We start from the raw sequence: 14,713 nt of genomic DNA, 5'->3' as shown, positions 1-14,713 counted from the left end.
TACTTGAATTATTCAATTGGTATTACTAAATTTTGGAAGATTTTAATTTTGGGGGGGGTTGGTGGAAAGAGAGTATTTGTTTAAAATGCATTCAGAGTGCGCTGTTATTTAACTTTTGTTCATGGTGGGGAAGTGTTGGCAGTGAGGTTTTCTACTTAGCCATATAATGAGCAACTGGAATCAATTTAAAAAAAATAGATTTGTGGATAGTATATAGGGAGGTAGTTGGAAGAAAAATAGTCACTGGGTAAATATTCATAGAGTCAATTGCATGGGTAAGGTTTCTGCCAGTGCTATAGCTAATACATATCTAGTCTTATTTCTAGCTCAGGAATTCATGACATCAACATAACTAACATCAATAACAAAAACAATACATGAAGAACTGAATCTTCTACATGTGTTTCTTAGTTTTCTTGACTGACTAGATTCTACTTTTTCATACTTGGGTGTACTCAAATCATACTTTTAAGCCTCAGCTTTACCTTTTCTTTTCTCTGTTCTATTAGAAATCGATTGGTGGTTTGTGTGATTATTCACTGAGCAAATGCAATGCCAAATAAGAGAAAGTGGTAAGAGTATGCAAAGACACAACATTCAATTGTGGTTATATGTGTGTGATGTCTTCAGTGTGCCGGTCGTAGTAGGGAGGGGGGCTGTTTTCAAGCTCCTGGGAGAAAGATAAGGGAAGAAGATATAAGTGGAAAGAAATTAGTAAAATAAACAAGACAGTTCCTGACAGGGTCTGATGAAATAGCACAGAAAATAAAAATTCTACAGAGTTTATTAGAAAGAATAATTATTTCTATCCAGTGGGATTAGGCCATCTTCTCTGAGAATGTGGCACTTTCATTACCCAAAACATGAAGAATGGAAGAGTTTCATATGTGTCAATTAGGAAATGAGATATTTAACTGAGAAAAAGAAGACATTTTAATGGTAAAGTGGACAATGACAGTGGAACAGAAGGAAGAAACTTTAAGGGACATACCCAGAATGATGAGATCACTATTTTGGCCAAAATGGAGTTTTGTTATTAGAAAGATGTGAATGGTAAAGTCAGATAAGCTCAGATTGTTGAGAGCCTTTTTTTTTAAATGGTGGGCTAAAGGATTTGGAGACAATTAGAAATCAGTCATATGATTTAAGCAAGAAAATAAATCAAGGGGCCATTTTGGAGTTTGAATTTAGTAGTTACAAGGGCAGTAGGACTTTATTATCCTACATACTTTCCACATTAGGAAGAAATTATATAAGATCTCATAAGTAACTAAAGGAATTCTTCTAGTAACTGCTGGGAAAGAAAGTGCTCTTTTCAGTATATTTTCTCAAAGTCTTACAGCTAAAAGGAATGAGAGACAAAGTAGTACAGGGGTTAAGAGCATGAGTTTCTAAGCTTGACTTCTTGGGCTCATATTCTAGCTTGGTTATCACTTTCTGGCTCTGTGAGCTTGGGCATGTCACTTAGCCTCTCTTCGTCAATGTGGAAAATTGACAAATGTGTAAAATCTAGGCAATAATACTACCTATCTCATGTCTTGTTATTACTAAATGTTGTCGATATGTAAAAAAAAAAAACACTTAGAATGATGCCTGGCACACTGTAAGGAATACACAAATAATCTATTTCTACAGAAGTGTGTATTTATACCTACATTTAAAATAGCCATTTTCTGATTAAAAGTAGTACAGGTTCATTGCAGTTGAATTAAAAAGGCAGGTAAGAAAAGATGACCTATGACCCAACACATAAAACTTTTAAACTTTTGACACATCACATATTTTTTTATATTACTAAATACACATGTTCATCACTTATGACACATCTGCGGAGTATTTGACTGGATGGAGGTTTCAAAACTTTTAACCCATATTCTTTTGGTGAGTATGTAAGCAATTTCAAACGTTTTGCATCTACATGTGAGGCTGTGGCAAACATTCTTGTGATTTCACATATGTACACATGATTGTTGCCTTAAGATAAAATATTAGAAGTTAAATGTATGGACTAAGTGTGAGAATATATTTATGTTTGAATACATATTGCAATACTCTACCCAATCCGCTCCTAGCCCTACCGTTCCTGGAGGGATTTTCCAACTTACTTTCTAGCACTTTACAAGAGAGCTCAATTCCCTGTGCTATTATCTGACACCACTGTAATGTAATACAAGAAGTTTTTTTAAAAAATCTTTGCCAAATCAATAGGTGCAGTATTACACCTCACTGCTTGAATTGGATTCCTTTGGTTTCTGGTGAAGTTAAACAGTGGGAATAGACTTATAGGTCAGTCATAGTTCTTTTATTAATTTTCTATTTGTGATCCTTGTTCATTTTTTTCTCTTGAGTGTTTGTCTTTTTCCTATTGATCCATGAGAATGGTTTTATCTTTAGTGTTTGTCAAATTATTTAATATGGATTGTTTTTTGGTTTTGATTTTTGTTTTGGTTATTAGATTTTTTATATAAATAAGCTTAATACTGCTATGAATTTAAATCAATCATTTTATGATGTTAAAATCAAAATTGTAACTTTTACATCAAAATTATAAGACTATTTGTCCATATTTTCATTAATTGTATGGCTTTTTTTTTACACCAAAATTTCATTCACCTGGTATTTAGTTTGGAATTATACGAGATAAGAATGTTTAAATTAAGTTCAAATTCCATCAAGTATCATCTTTATTTTTAAATATGGAAGGTTTGGAATTCAGAATTTATTATTAAATTCTTTGGAAATAATATTAATTTATCAAAATTGCTATGTATTTGAACTGGCAATTTCCTCTTATCCTTTTTAATTATTATAACAGTTTATTTTGTCTATGTCTTTATTTTAAAATAGATGACAAATCTATCAAAATGTGGAAGATCATTACTACAGTTGCATGGAAATCACTTATTTAATCATGGTTTTAGATTAATCATTATTCAAAGATTTATTCAGTAAGCAGTCTAGTTTACCTTGTAGTCCCTATATAATAGACAGTCTTGAATTAACAACTGTCAAATAGTATTTTTTTTTGTTTTCAAATGTGTTTATACATGCATTTCATTTATATTGGTCATATTAAAGTTGACTTCCAAATGTATATCTCATTAATGGTAATTAGCATGCCTTCATGCTATAGATTGTCCCATAAATATTAAAATCTTTTGAAAAATATGAATTTTAATACTCCATTTATCAAGTAATACATTAGATTATGAAAGATCAGAGAATGTATGTTTTGGCAGGGAAGGGAAAGTTAAACTATGGAGTCAGGAAAACCCAGATGTTTAATGCCACATATTTTTCCCACTTAGCAGTAATGTTAGGAATATTATTTATAGTTTTGGAACTTAATTTGCTCATTTGTCAGTTGTAGAAAATATTATGTATTTTGTAGGATTATGGATGAGATTAAGGGAGCTAATAGAAGTAAAATCAGTCATATAGTACCTAAAGCATATTGTAAATCCAAGTTAAAATGGTAATTTTATTGTTGGAAATATGTTAGAAGGATAGCCAGCCACCCAATCAGTAGTATCCATTTATTCATTTTTATTTAAAATTTAAAACAACAAAAATAATATTCTCTCTGTGTAGTAACTTTGTAAAACACTAAGATATATTAACAATTAAAAATTAGCTGTAATTCGTAACACCCTCCCCCAAACTCATGATTAATACTGTCATGTATTTCCAATCATTTAAATATATATGTGTGTGTAAGTACATACTGATCTGCCAAATATACACAGAAAATCAAAGACATAATTTATGTGCGGTGTATAATTTATCTTTTTACTAATTAACATGTCATGAATATTTTTCAAAATAGAATGTTTTTCATAATATGTAATTTAAACATTTCCAAGTATCCCATTATATGGATGTTATTTATTCCCCTTGAAAACTATTCATGACATGTGCATATCTCTGATATTCTCCAGGAAAAATTCATAGAAGTAGAATTCTATCAATGAAAGGAATGAATCCTTTTTTAAATTTTCTTTTAATTTTTAAAATTCCAGTTAATTTACATACAGCATAATATTATTTTCAGGTGTAGAATGTAGTGATTCATCAGTTTCATACAATACCCAGTGTTCTTCATGACAGGTGCCCCCTTAGACCCATCACCCGTATAACACATCCTCCCACTCACTTCCCTCCAGTAATCATCAATTTGTTCTCTAGAGTTAAGTATCTATCTAGTGGTTTGCCTTTCTTTCCCCCGGCTATGTTCATCTGTTTTGTTTCATAAATTCCACATAGAAGTGAAATCTTATGGTATTTGTCTTTCTCTGATATTCCGCTTAGCATAACGCACTCTCTCTCCATCCACATTGTTGCAAATGTCAAGATGTCATTCTTTTTAATGGCTGAGTAATACTCCATTGTGTATATATACCACGTCTTCTGTAGCCATTTGTCAGTCATTGGATATTTTGATTCTGTCCATAATTTGGCTATAGTTGATACCACTGCTCTAAACATCAGGGTGCATGTGTCCCTTCAAATCAGTATTTTTGTATCCTTTGGGTAAATACCTAGCAGAGCCGAGAAAGGGAAACCTCTTATACTGTTAGTGGGAATGCAAACTGGTTCAACCACTCTGGAATATAGCATGGAGGTACCTCAAAAATTTAAAAATAGAACTACCCTACGACCCAGCAATTGGAAACCTAGGTATTTACCCTAAGGCTTTTAGAATATTTTCAAGTAATCTTTTAAATTGGAAGAGATGAGACACATAAGAAAGTACACAGATCATAAGAATACAAGTTGATGGATTTTTTCTGAAGTTAGCATACCATGCTTCTAGCACCCAATCAAGAATTAGAACATTACCCCAGCAGCTTCCTTCATGTTCATTCCCAGTAATTAACACCTTCCCAGTCACCTCACTTGCCAAGCATAAGCTTTTTTCTGACTTTGAACACCTGTAGAGTGTATGTATTTCTAGATCATTCACTCTCTCCACTCAACTGAAGTGGCACCATTATCATAAATTAAGTAAATACATATAGTCTACTCTCACAGAAATACCACACAGAATTAATTATATTAAATAATGATGCCTGGTAGTAAACATTTTTAAGTGTATTTATTTATTTTGAGAGAGAAAGAAATAGAGTATGAGCAGGGGAGGGGAGGAGAAGAGAGAGAGGAGGAGAAAAAGGATCCCAAGTAAGTTCCTTTTTGTCCATGCAAAGCCCGATGCGGGGCTTGAACTCATGACCCTTGAGATCATGATGTGAGCCAAAATCAAGAGTTGGATGCTTAACTGACTAAGCCACTGAGATACCCCATCTTTTTTTTGTTTATTTATTTGTGTATTGAGAAAGAGGGAAAGAAAGACAGAGAGAGAGCACAAGCAGGGGAGAGGTAGAGACAGAGGGAGAGAATTCCAAGCGGGCTCCACACTACCAGCATGGAACCCCATTGAGGGGCTCCATCTCTCAAACTGTGAGATGATAACCTGAGCAGAAATCAAGAATCAGATGCTGAGCATGCTGAACCACCCAGGCGCCCCTCTGGTTGTAAACATTCTTAAACTTTGTTGTTCTTTTAGATTGTGTTGCATATTCTTGGCCCTTGGATTTGCATATAAATCTTAGACTTGGCACGTCACTTTCTATTAAAATTTAGCTCTTATAATTTTAATAGAGATTGAATTGAATTTATAGATTATTTGAAGAAAATTGATATATCTTTACAATATAGGACCTTCCAATAGGGGGATAAGGTATATTCCTTTATTTGTTTAGGCTTTTTTTTTAATCTCTCAGGCATGTTTGTGGTTTTCAGGGTAGAAGTCTTGCTTTTTGGTATGAATTATCAAATTGCTCCCTACAAATGTAAGACTCTGTCCTCTAGCAAACATCTTAAGAGTGCTTATTTTCTAGAACTTTGATAAATACCTTTTACAAAAGTCAGTATAACAGGCAAATGACAGTTTATTTTTGCTGTTTTAATTTGCATTTCATTGATTACTTAGCGTTGGACTATTTTTTGTTGGCTGTTTTCATTTTTTTGTGAAATTCATGTGCTTTATCCAGTTTTCCAGTAGATTCTTCATCTTGTTTCATATATTGAAAGATCTTTTTATATGAAAGATTATTATCCATTGTGTGAAAGATGCTGCAAATAGACTCAGCTGTCATTTGTTTTTAATTCCGCTATTTGGCATGAATTCTGAATAAGCAGTACAAATATTATATTTAATAGTTTATTCACATTACTTTCTTCTTCTAAAGAGCTTACAGCAATATTTTATTCTAATTCTGTTACTTTTTTTTACAATTAACACTTTAGTTTCTCTAAAATGTTTTTGGTATAAGATATGAAGCCAGTATTTAATATCTCTTTATTTCTAAAACAGATACTTCTGTTTATCTTATTATTAAAATTTCTACACATTTGAAATGAATATTCAGAAGTTGAAAAAAAACGGGAGCTAATCTTGTGTGGAATTAGGTCAAGACTTGGTTAGATACTAAATTAACACATAAGGGAACTGAACTTGTTTAATTTTTTGCTTTCACTCCAGGGAACATATTGTATAAAGAGTATGGTTATATAATACTTAAAAAGATTATTAGGAAAATGATGCATCTTACTGGTGAACTGTTTCTATACATATTTTAATAAGAATATAAAGTAGTAATTGTAGTGGTAAATAATTTTAAGACATAAAAACTGACATGAAACCTACTCGTATTCTACATCATAAATTATTCACGTTATCTTTTCCCATGAACTATATAGGTGTGGGAGGTGTGGAAAAGCACAAAAATTAAGTCAGAAAGTCTCAGATTCTACCCTGCCACTAATTAAGTCATATTGCCATAGAAAAATAATCACAGTTTGGGACTGTGATTGGCTTTAGATGTGTTATAGCCTAGTAACAATGATTTTTTAATTAAATTATAATTGTCACCATTATTTTTGGTAAGAGGAAAATCTGGTAGTTTTCCTTTCTAACTTAATTTATTTCTTTGTGAAGGTAATACATTTATATTTTGCAAAATTTTTTTAAGTATAGTGAAAATCTTCCATCCCATCCACCATCTCCCCCTCATCACCAAGCATTGACTTTTATTGCATAAATATATCTACAAGATAAATTCTTAGCAGTAAAAGTTCTGGGTAAAAAGTTACATGCATTTGACAGATATGCTAAGTTATCTTCTGTAAGGGGTACACTGGTGTGTACATTTCACTGGCCATATAGAATAGTATATTTTCCATACCCTTGGCAGCCTAGTGCATTTCAGGCTTTAGTTTTTGTCGGTGCAATAGATGAAATTTTCTTATCTCTCATTACAAGGTTTAGCTTTTTTATGTATGTTTAAAATCCATTTACATTTTCGTTTTTGTGGACTGTCCTTAACCTTTGTCTAGTTTTTTCCTCTAGGTTGTTGGCCTTTTTAAACTTAGTGTGCAGAACCTTTCTTATGTATTAGGAAAATTAGTCCTTTATCTGAGATGTCACATATTTTTTTGTAATGTCATTTGTCCTTTAACTTTGCTTTTAAGATTTTTCTTTTTGCCATGCAGAAGTTTCTCCTTTCTATATATTCTAATCTACTAATCTTTTTGCCTGTTTAATTAAAGCTGTTTCATTGAGGATAAAATTATGTTCTTTCTGTTGATGACTCTGGACATGTATGCCTTCTTAAATTGAAAAAAAAAGTTAATCCTGAATTTTGAATTTTTTAATCTTTCATTCACCAGATATTTATTGAAAGCCTGTCATGTATAGGAACCCAGTTCATCCAGAAATCAAAGCTCAGTGAGGGAGGTCAATGTAAATAACAAATAATATAAGACAAATGCTCTGATGGTGTGAAACACAAGGTCTATAAGAATATACCCAATGCAGATGTCATAATTACCCTGAAAACTACTCATGCCTCATTTAATCATTTCACATTATAAGCTGTTGTTTAATTATTTCAGATATTAGTCACATTTCACCCGTCAAACTGTGTGCTATCAGGAATTGTTCTAGAACCAGGAAGGAATGGGTTTGGAATATGAGAAAGAAATTAACAATCTTTGTTGTAAGTTATACTGATGTCTCTGGTGATATGTGAACCCTATTTGTGATCAGATATAATTTCCTACCTCAGTTTTATAGATATTAAGAAAATATGATGGCTATTATTTTGATTAGCTTCAGAATCTAGTGGCCCTTAGATGATGCAAGTTGAAGCTATAAAATATTTTTTACATATACTTGTGACTAGAAAATGATCCAATAAAAATAAACTGTTTAGTACCTTCCTTATAAATGCTGGAAAAGATAAGTTGAAAGCATTATTAGATTATATATTATGTACATAGAATTGTATTTGTGATATCAACTATCAGACACACACACACACACTCAAACACTCACATACAAAAACGTTAAGTATAATTCATCACCATAGATGTCATTACGGGTTACAATTCACAAAATACAAATAGGCCTTTATCTAACATTTTGTTTCCTAGACTTTATAGGAGGATACTAGTCAAACAAACCAGATACAGCGTCATGATTCATTACCCGTGAACAAGCATCGCGTGCTACCTTCACACGTTGCTTCTTTTGACTCCTGGCCCGCACAGGGAAAGGCTGCCGGGGGTAAAAACCAACGTCTGTGCAGATCACTTTAAATGGAAGCCACAGTCTCTATTTCCCTTTCATCTTTTACACCATTTTAGTCATAAAGAGCCTAGGTTATATTCCAATTCACAGCTTCCTTAATGAGACACAGTTCTATACAACAAGCAAGGCAGACCGAACATTTCCAGTCTTCTAAAGTTGGCACTCCAAGGAAACATTGCTTTGGGAGCCTAAGGTCAGTCCCAGGCTGGGCTGCTTCAGGACAGGCTGAATATTAACCCTTGACTCACGCATGCACATGCATTTTATACAATACATAAAAATGCATTTATATATTTCAAAATACATATTGCTTACATATAATCAGAGCATATGTAAAATTCCTTCTCCTATAAATTAACTGATAAGTTACTTTGTCCACTAATGTATCTCCTTTTCACCTCACAGCTCTTGGGTGCAATTAAAGAACAGTAATTTTCTTCAGTTAGCTCTTTTAAAAGTATCTAAAACAGTTGTCCCAAAGTATGGGGCATTAATTAGATGATGCACTAGTATATTAGTATGCTTATCTAGTTTAACTTTTAAGTATTCCCTATAATATGGGTGAGGATGTGGAGAAAAAGGAGAAACACATAAATTTTAAGTGGTACCTATAATAACATGATAGTACTTTATAACAGATGTATACTGTAACACTTGTGTTCATATTATAATATAATATTTATGTTATTAGAAAAAGGAGACCCTTTTGCACTGTTGGTGGAAACGCAACTGGTGTGGCCACTCTGGAGACCAGTATGGAGGTTTCTCAAACAATTAAAAATAGAGTTGCCTTATCATCCAATAATTGTGCTACTGGGTATTTACCCCCTAAAAAGTACAAAAACGTGAATTCAAAGGGATACATGCACCCCTGTGTTTATAGCAGCATTACTTACAATAGCCAAATTATGGAAGAGCCCATGTGTCCATTGGCAGATGAATGGATAAAGCAAATGTGATATGTACGTACACACACACACACACATGCACACGTGTGCGTACACGCACGCACACACACACCCATTCATAAAAAAGAATGAAATCTTGCCATTTGCAATGACATAGATGTAGCTAGAGAATATACAGCTAAGCGAAATAAGTAACATAAAGACAAATACCGTATGATTTCACTCATATGTAGAATTTAAGAAAGAAAACAAACAAGCAAAGGAAAACGAGAAGGACTGAGAAATAGACCTTTAATTCTAGAGAAGAAACTGATGGTTACCAGAGGGGAGGAGCGGGTGGTGTGGGTGAAATAGATGTTGGGGATTCAGGAGGGCGCCTGTTGTGATGAGCACTGGGTGATGTATGGAAGTGCTGACTCACTATAGTGTACACCTGAAACTAATATTACACTGAATGCCAACTATACTAGAAATAAACTTTTTTATTTTTTTTAATAATTTTTAATGTTTATTTCTATTTGAGGGAGAGAGAGAGCGCGCGAGAGTGAGCGAGCATGAGTGGGAGAAGGGCAGAGAGAGACAGAGACAGAATCTGAGGCAAGGTCCAGGCGCTGAGCCGTCAGCACAGAGCCCAACATGGGGCTCGAACTTATGAGCCGTGAGATCATGCCCTGAGTCAAAGTCGGACACTTAACCAAGTGAGCTACTCAGGCACACCATAATTTTTAAGTGTTATCTATAATACCATGATAGTATTTTATAATAGATGTATCCTGTAACACTTGTGTTTATGTTATAATATATTTGTTATCAGAATAGTATTAAAGTCATAGTTAAAAGTTGCCATTTCAGGTTCACCTTCTTTACTACTCTGTACCTGTTTTAGTCCTTGACAGTTTGAAGAAAAAGGCTTTGCTCTTGCTTATCCTGGCTCCCTATTTACACCTGAGTTTAAGTAATTATCAGTAACATGTAACGACTTTATTGTCACTCACTATGGTGCAGGATGTTGCTCTAAGCTACTGACGTGAATTACTTTCTTTAATCCGTATAGTGACCCCGTGAAGCAGGTAGTGTCACTGTGCACATTGTGTAGAGAAGGCATGGAGAGTTAAGGAAAACTTTGCTAAAGTACTGGGAAAGAACTGGAATTAAGATTTAAACCCAGCAACCTAACTCTAGACTTCACAGTGTCGAACAGAGTATCATACTTCTTCCCAAGTTATTTCATGTTTCTCAACCCTAATGCCACCATCCATTTATAAAATTGGGATAATAATAGTATCTATATCATAAGATAGTTGGGTGGATTAAGGAAGGCAATAAATGTGAAACTTCCAAAGATGGTGTTTGGCACATTGTAAGCCCTTAATAAAAATAGACTATAATCATACTGATACATTCTACTCTTATCCAAATGTCTTCTTTTCCTTTTCGTTCCAGCCATCTTATTTTGTTTTGCTTGGTTATACTTAGACCCATAAACCATTGCTTGCCTCCTCATTTTTCTTTGTACATAAAAGAATTCCCTTGTATAAATTTCCTTAACATAAAAGAAAGAAGGAAATGAGTAAAGACAGGGTATCTGGCATCTAATGTGCAATAAACCATTATGTTTAGTGAATGAGTGGTTCAGTGATGCATATACTCTGGACGTCTACCAGTTGGAGTTGGGTATGCATTTGTGTGAATGTGTGTTTTGAATTTCCTAAAGGAAGGACTTATGGTCTTTAAAGCGTAGACTTTTGGAAAAGACTATTAATAGATGATTTTAAATGCATAAATTCTAACATGTAACTCATGTAAGTAATCAATATCATCCTGTTAAAATACCAAAATCAGTAAATTTTATGCCATTTTATAGCAAATGACTTTAGAAGGAATTGATTTTTACTTTTTTATTTAAGCCATGGGAATGTTTTATTCTTTTTTCCTTATAGGTTTCCAGAGATTTGCCTGAGAAACAAGGAGAAATTGAGGCACACATAAAAGACCTTGGACAACTTGAAGAGCAGTTAAATCATCTGCTCCTGTGGCTGGCTCCTATTAGGCATCAGTTGGAAATTTACAATCAACCAAATCAAACAGGACCATTTGACATTAAGGTAGGGACTTTTTGCTTTAAATTTCACCAATTTTTATCATAATCATCATTGTTGTTATAATAATAATAATAATTGACTAGCACTTTTTGCTTTTTCTTACAGCATTTACCAGCAATAATGTATGCATTAAAGTCCTATCACTAGATTGCATTCATCATGTTTGTTACTATGATCCACTTCCCATCTCTACTTTAATTGTACTTAATGTATGTTTATAGACTCCTTATTTAAAACTAAAGTTGTTCAGAAGATTAGGAAACTAGGTGCCTCCCAAATAGTATATACGCTCTTTAGTAGACATTAGAAAACCCTCCAGGTTCACTCCAGTTTACCTGTGTATCGTTTTATTCTGCCAATAACTTCCCTTTATATTCTAGCCACAACAAATTATATGTTATGTTTTGAGGCATGCAGTTCCACGCCATGTTCTGTGTTCTTGATCTTCCTTTCTCTCTTCCTTAAATGACTTTCTTTCTCCTTATTTGGCATGATGGAGTTTTCTACATCCATCAGGACTGAATTCATTGTCTTTGTTTCTTCAAAATTTTGTTCCATACATCAAGTAGAGTAAGAAATCCTTTTAGGATTTCTTATAGAGCTCTGTATCCATTTCCCATAACCTTTGTACATTGATTTGCACTTAAATTGCACAGACTTGAGTACCCCATCAAAATCTTCTTTGAATGAAGATGGCATCTTTCTACTTGACTCCCTTCCCCTACTCTTTTCTCAACACCTCTATCTCAGGGCCCAGTGTATGGAGGGTACTTGTATTTTTGAATCAAAGAATAGAGGTGGTAACAAGACACCCAAATTGGTAATGAGATGCCACAGATAAGTCTATTGTTCCAGGCCAAATTGCCACTTGAACGCCGTCATCTTCTTTTAGGGTCTCTATACACATCGATTGCCTCTATATTTTCTCTCTTCCCAGGAGCATATTCCAAAGACTTATCCCAGTTTGATGTCCTACTTTGCATCTCATATGGGCCAACATTAAGTAGCTAATCAAATAAACCAATTAAATTGAAATCTCAACCTCTTGATTAATGTAATGGTGGACACTTTCAGACTAAATAAGTTAAGTAAGATGTTCAGTAACGTTGCTTTTTTTTTTTTTTTTTTTACTGACCCCAGATTTTCACCTTACTTGCTTGCCAGGATTATTACAACATAATGTTTTTTAATCTCCCTCTGGGTGGTGTTTTGCTAGGAGATAAGGCAAGGATGAAATGAAGCGTGAGGATATTCTAGAGAAGAAGATGTCAAAGTTGAGGAAAGATGGGCTTGAGTGAGATTAAGGAAAGAGAGAGATTGAAACAGCTAAAATGAGTTATATTTGCAAAGTGCACCCCACTACGCTTACTTTACCTTCTCCTGACATGTGTATCTAATGTGTATCTACCATTGTGTTAGCTACCCTCAAGCACAGAGGATAATAGGTACCTCGCAGATAGACGTCCTTTCACCCCTGCAAAACCCAGGTTGCTCTTCCAGGGGCATGGTCTTCCATTCCAGTCTGACGATTCAAGCCAGGCCACAGCAGGCTGTACCCAGAACAAATTTAGTTGGCTTTAAGAAAGTATACAGTATATAGGGCAGGTAGCAATGCAGCTGGTGCAATGATGGCATGCTAGAGGTCTTGACACCAAACCATGACTTCCCATGGACTAGCCCCCCTGCGTTTGCACTCTCTGTAGACACAGAGACAAGACTGGGTAGATACAAAGCCACGTCATCATTCAGGGAAGCCCCCAGGTCTGTAATCCCTTCAGTTTTTTCACTGTGTTTGTATGTGGTGTCCTCAGAGGCATATGACTTGTGTACATTCCCCAGTGCAACTGCATCTCATCAGTACTCAGTTTTTCGTACTCAGTAATCTCAACAAAAAGGTACCATTACTTAGTCCAACAACAATAACCTCAGCCAGATTCTCCTCCATCTAGTATATTCCTAAATATTTCTCAATTTAGTATTTCAAAGAGGAAAGGCCATAAACTCTTTGTTCCGAATCAGAACTGGCTTTTTGTAACTCAAAGAGTTTACTTTTACCCTTTACTTTTGAATGCAGCCTTTAGTTAAAATGAGCTTCTTCATTAAAATAATGAAACTGTATTCAATATTAGCTATCTCTGTGCATGGAATACATTGAATAGAAAGGATAACAAAATCTGCCGATACAAACGGATGTTGTTGACTCAACCAAAGTGACTTTACTCCCAGTGGAAACCCACCCCACAGTGGTTCGCAAATATCAAAAACTCGCACTGGGTGTTGGTTTGTCCATGGCCCACAGGTTTGTGCCAATTTAGGTCCCTGTGGTTTAGAGTGAAAGCTCCTGTCAGCTGTGTTAATCACTTTCCTTTATCAGAGCTACAAGTCATCGCTCTCACCGCTGTATGTAGTTTCGGAGAGTCGTGATATTTGTCTCCTGCAGCCGGGTCTAAATCACTGCGGGGAGAGCCAGCTGCTCTTTCCCTGGCAGTAAAAATCCTTGGCTTCAGTCCTCTGTGCATATTTTGAGCTTCTCATCCCTAGAGTGCAGATTTCAAAAATATGCCCTTAGCCTTTTTCTTTTGCTTGTGGCTGTCTCCAAGGCAAAAAGAAAAAAAAATCATAAAATCGTATATATGATGACTTGAGATACTCCTCCCATAATTCTCAGAACCCTAGTTTGTAATCAGGAAATAGTGACCTATGTGAATAATTTACTAACTTACCTAGTTCTTTATCCCTCTTTGTCTAGCCTCTATCTAAATTCACCACCTGACAAATGATTTATCAAGATTGCTCCGAGTTCTGCTATAAGATATGTGATTTTAGGCCGGACAGCCTGCTATAGCCCTCTACTTAAAGAGATTAAACTTCTTTTTTTTTTTCCAGTTAAAGAAAGATGGGAAAATGGGCTTAACTGCACATTAAATTACTGAAAGCCAAAAGCAGTTTTTCAATACTTTAGTAGAGTCTGTGCCCATTTTTTTAATACAGAGAAAGAAACTCTTTTCTAAAATCTTAGGAATGAATTAATTCAGAGAAAGGAGATGCACAAG

General features: G+C 34.5%; 1 protein-coding gene across 9 annotated transcripts in view; it reads left to right on the top strand.

The window, feature by feature from the left end:
• Window positions 1–14,713, top strand: part of DMD (dystrophin) — a 1,657,593-nt gene that overhangs the window by 932,690 nt on the left and 710,190 nt on the right. For all 9 annotated transcript variants that reach the window (XM_029929473.1, XM_029929472.1, XM_029929470.1 and 6 more), the window contains one exon: window positions 11,499–11,663. In XM_029929473.1, coding sequence (XP_029785333.1) covers window positions 11,499–11,663 — 165 coding nt within the window. The remainder of the gene's footprint in view (window positions 1–11,498; window positions 11,664–14,713) is intronic.

This window comes from Suricata suricatta, chromosome X, assembly GCF_006229205.1.
Source record: "Suricata suricatta isolate VVHF042 chromosome X, meerkat_22Aug2017_6uvM2_HiC, whole genome shotgun sequence".
Classification (NCBI taxonomy): domain Eukaryota; kingdom Metazoa; phylum Chordata; class Mammalia; order Carnivora; family Herpestidae; genus Suricata; species Suricata suricatta.
Note: the sequence above shows the minus strand (reverse complement) of the source record. Positions and strands in the feature narration are given on the sequence as shown.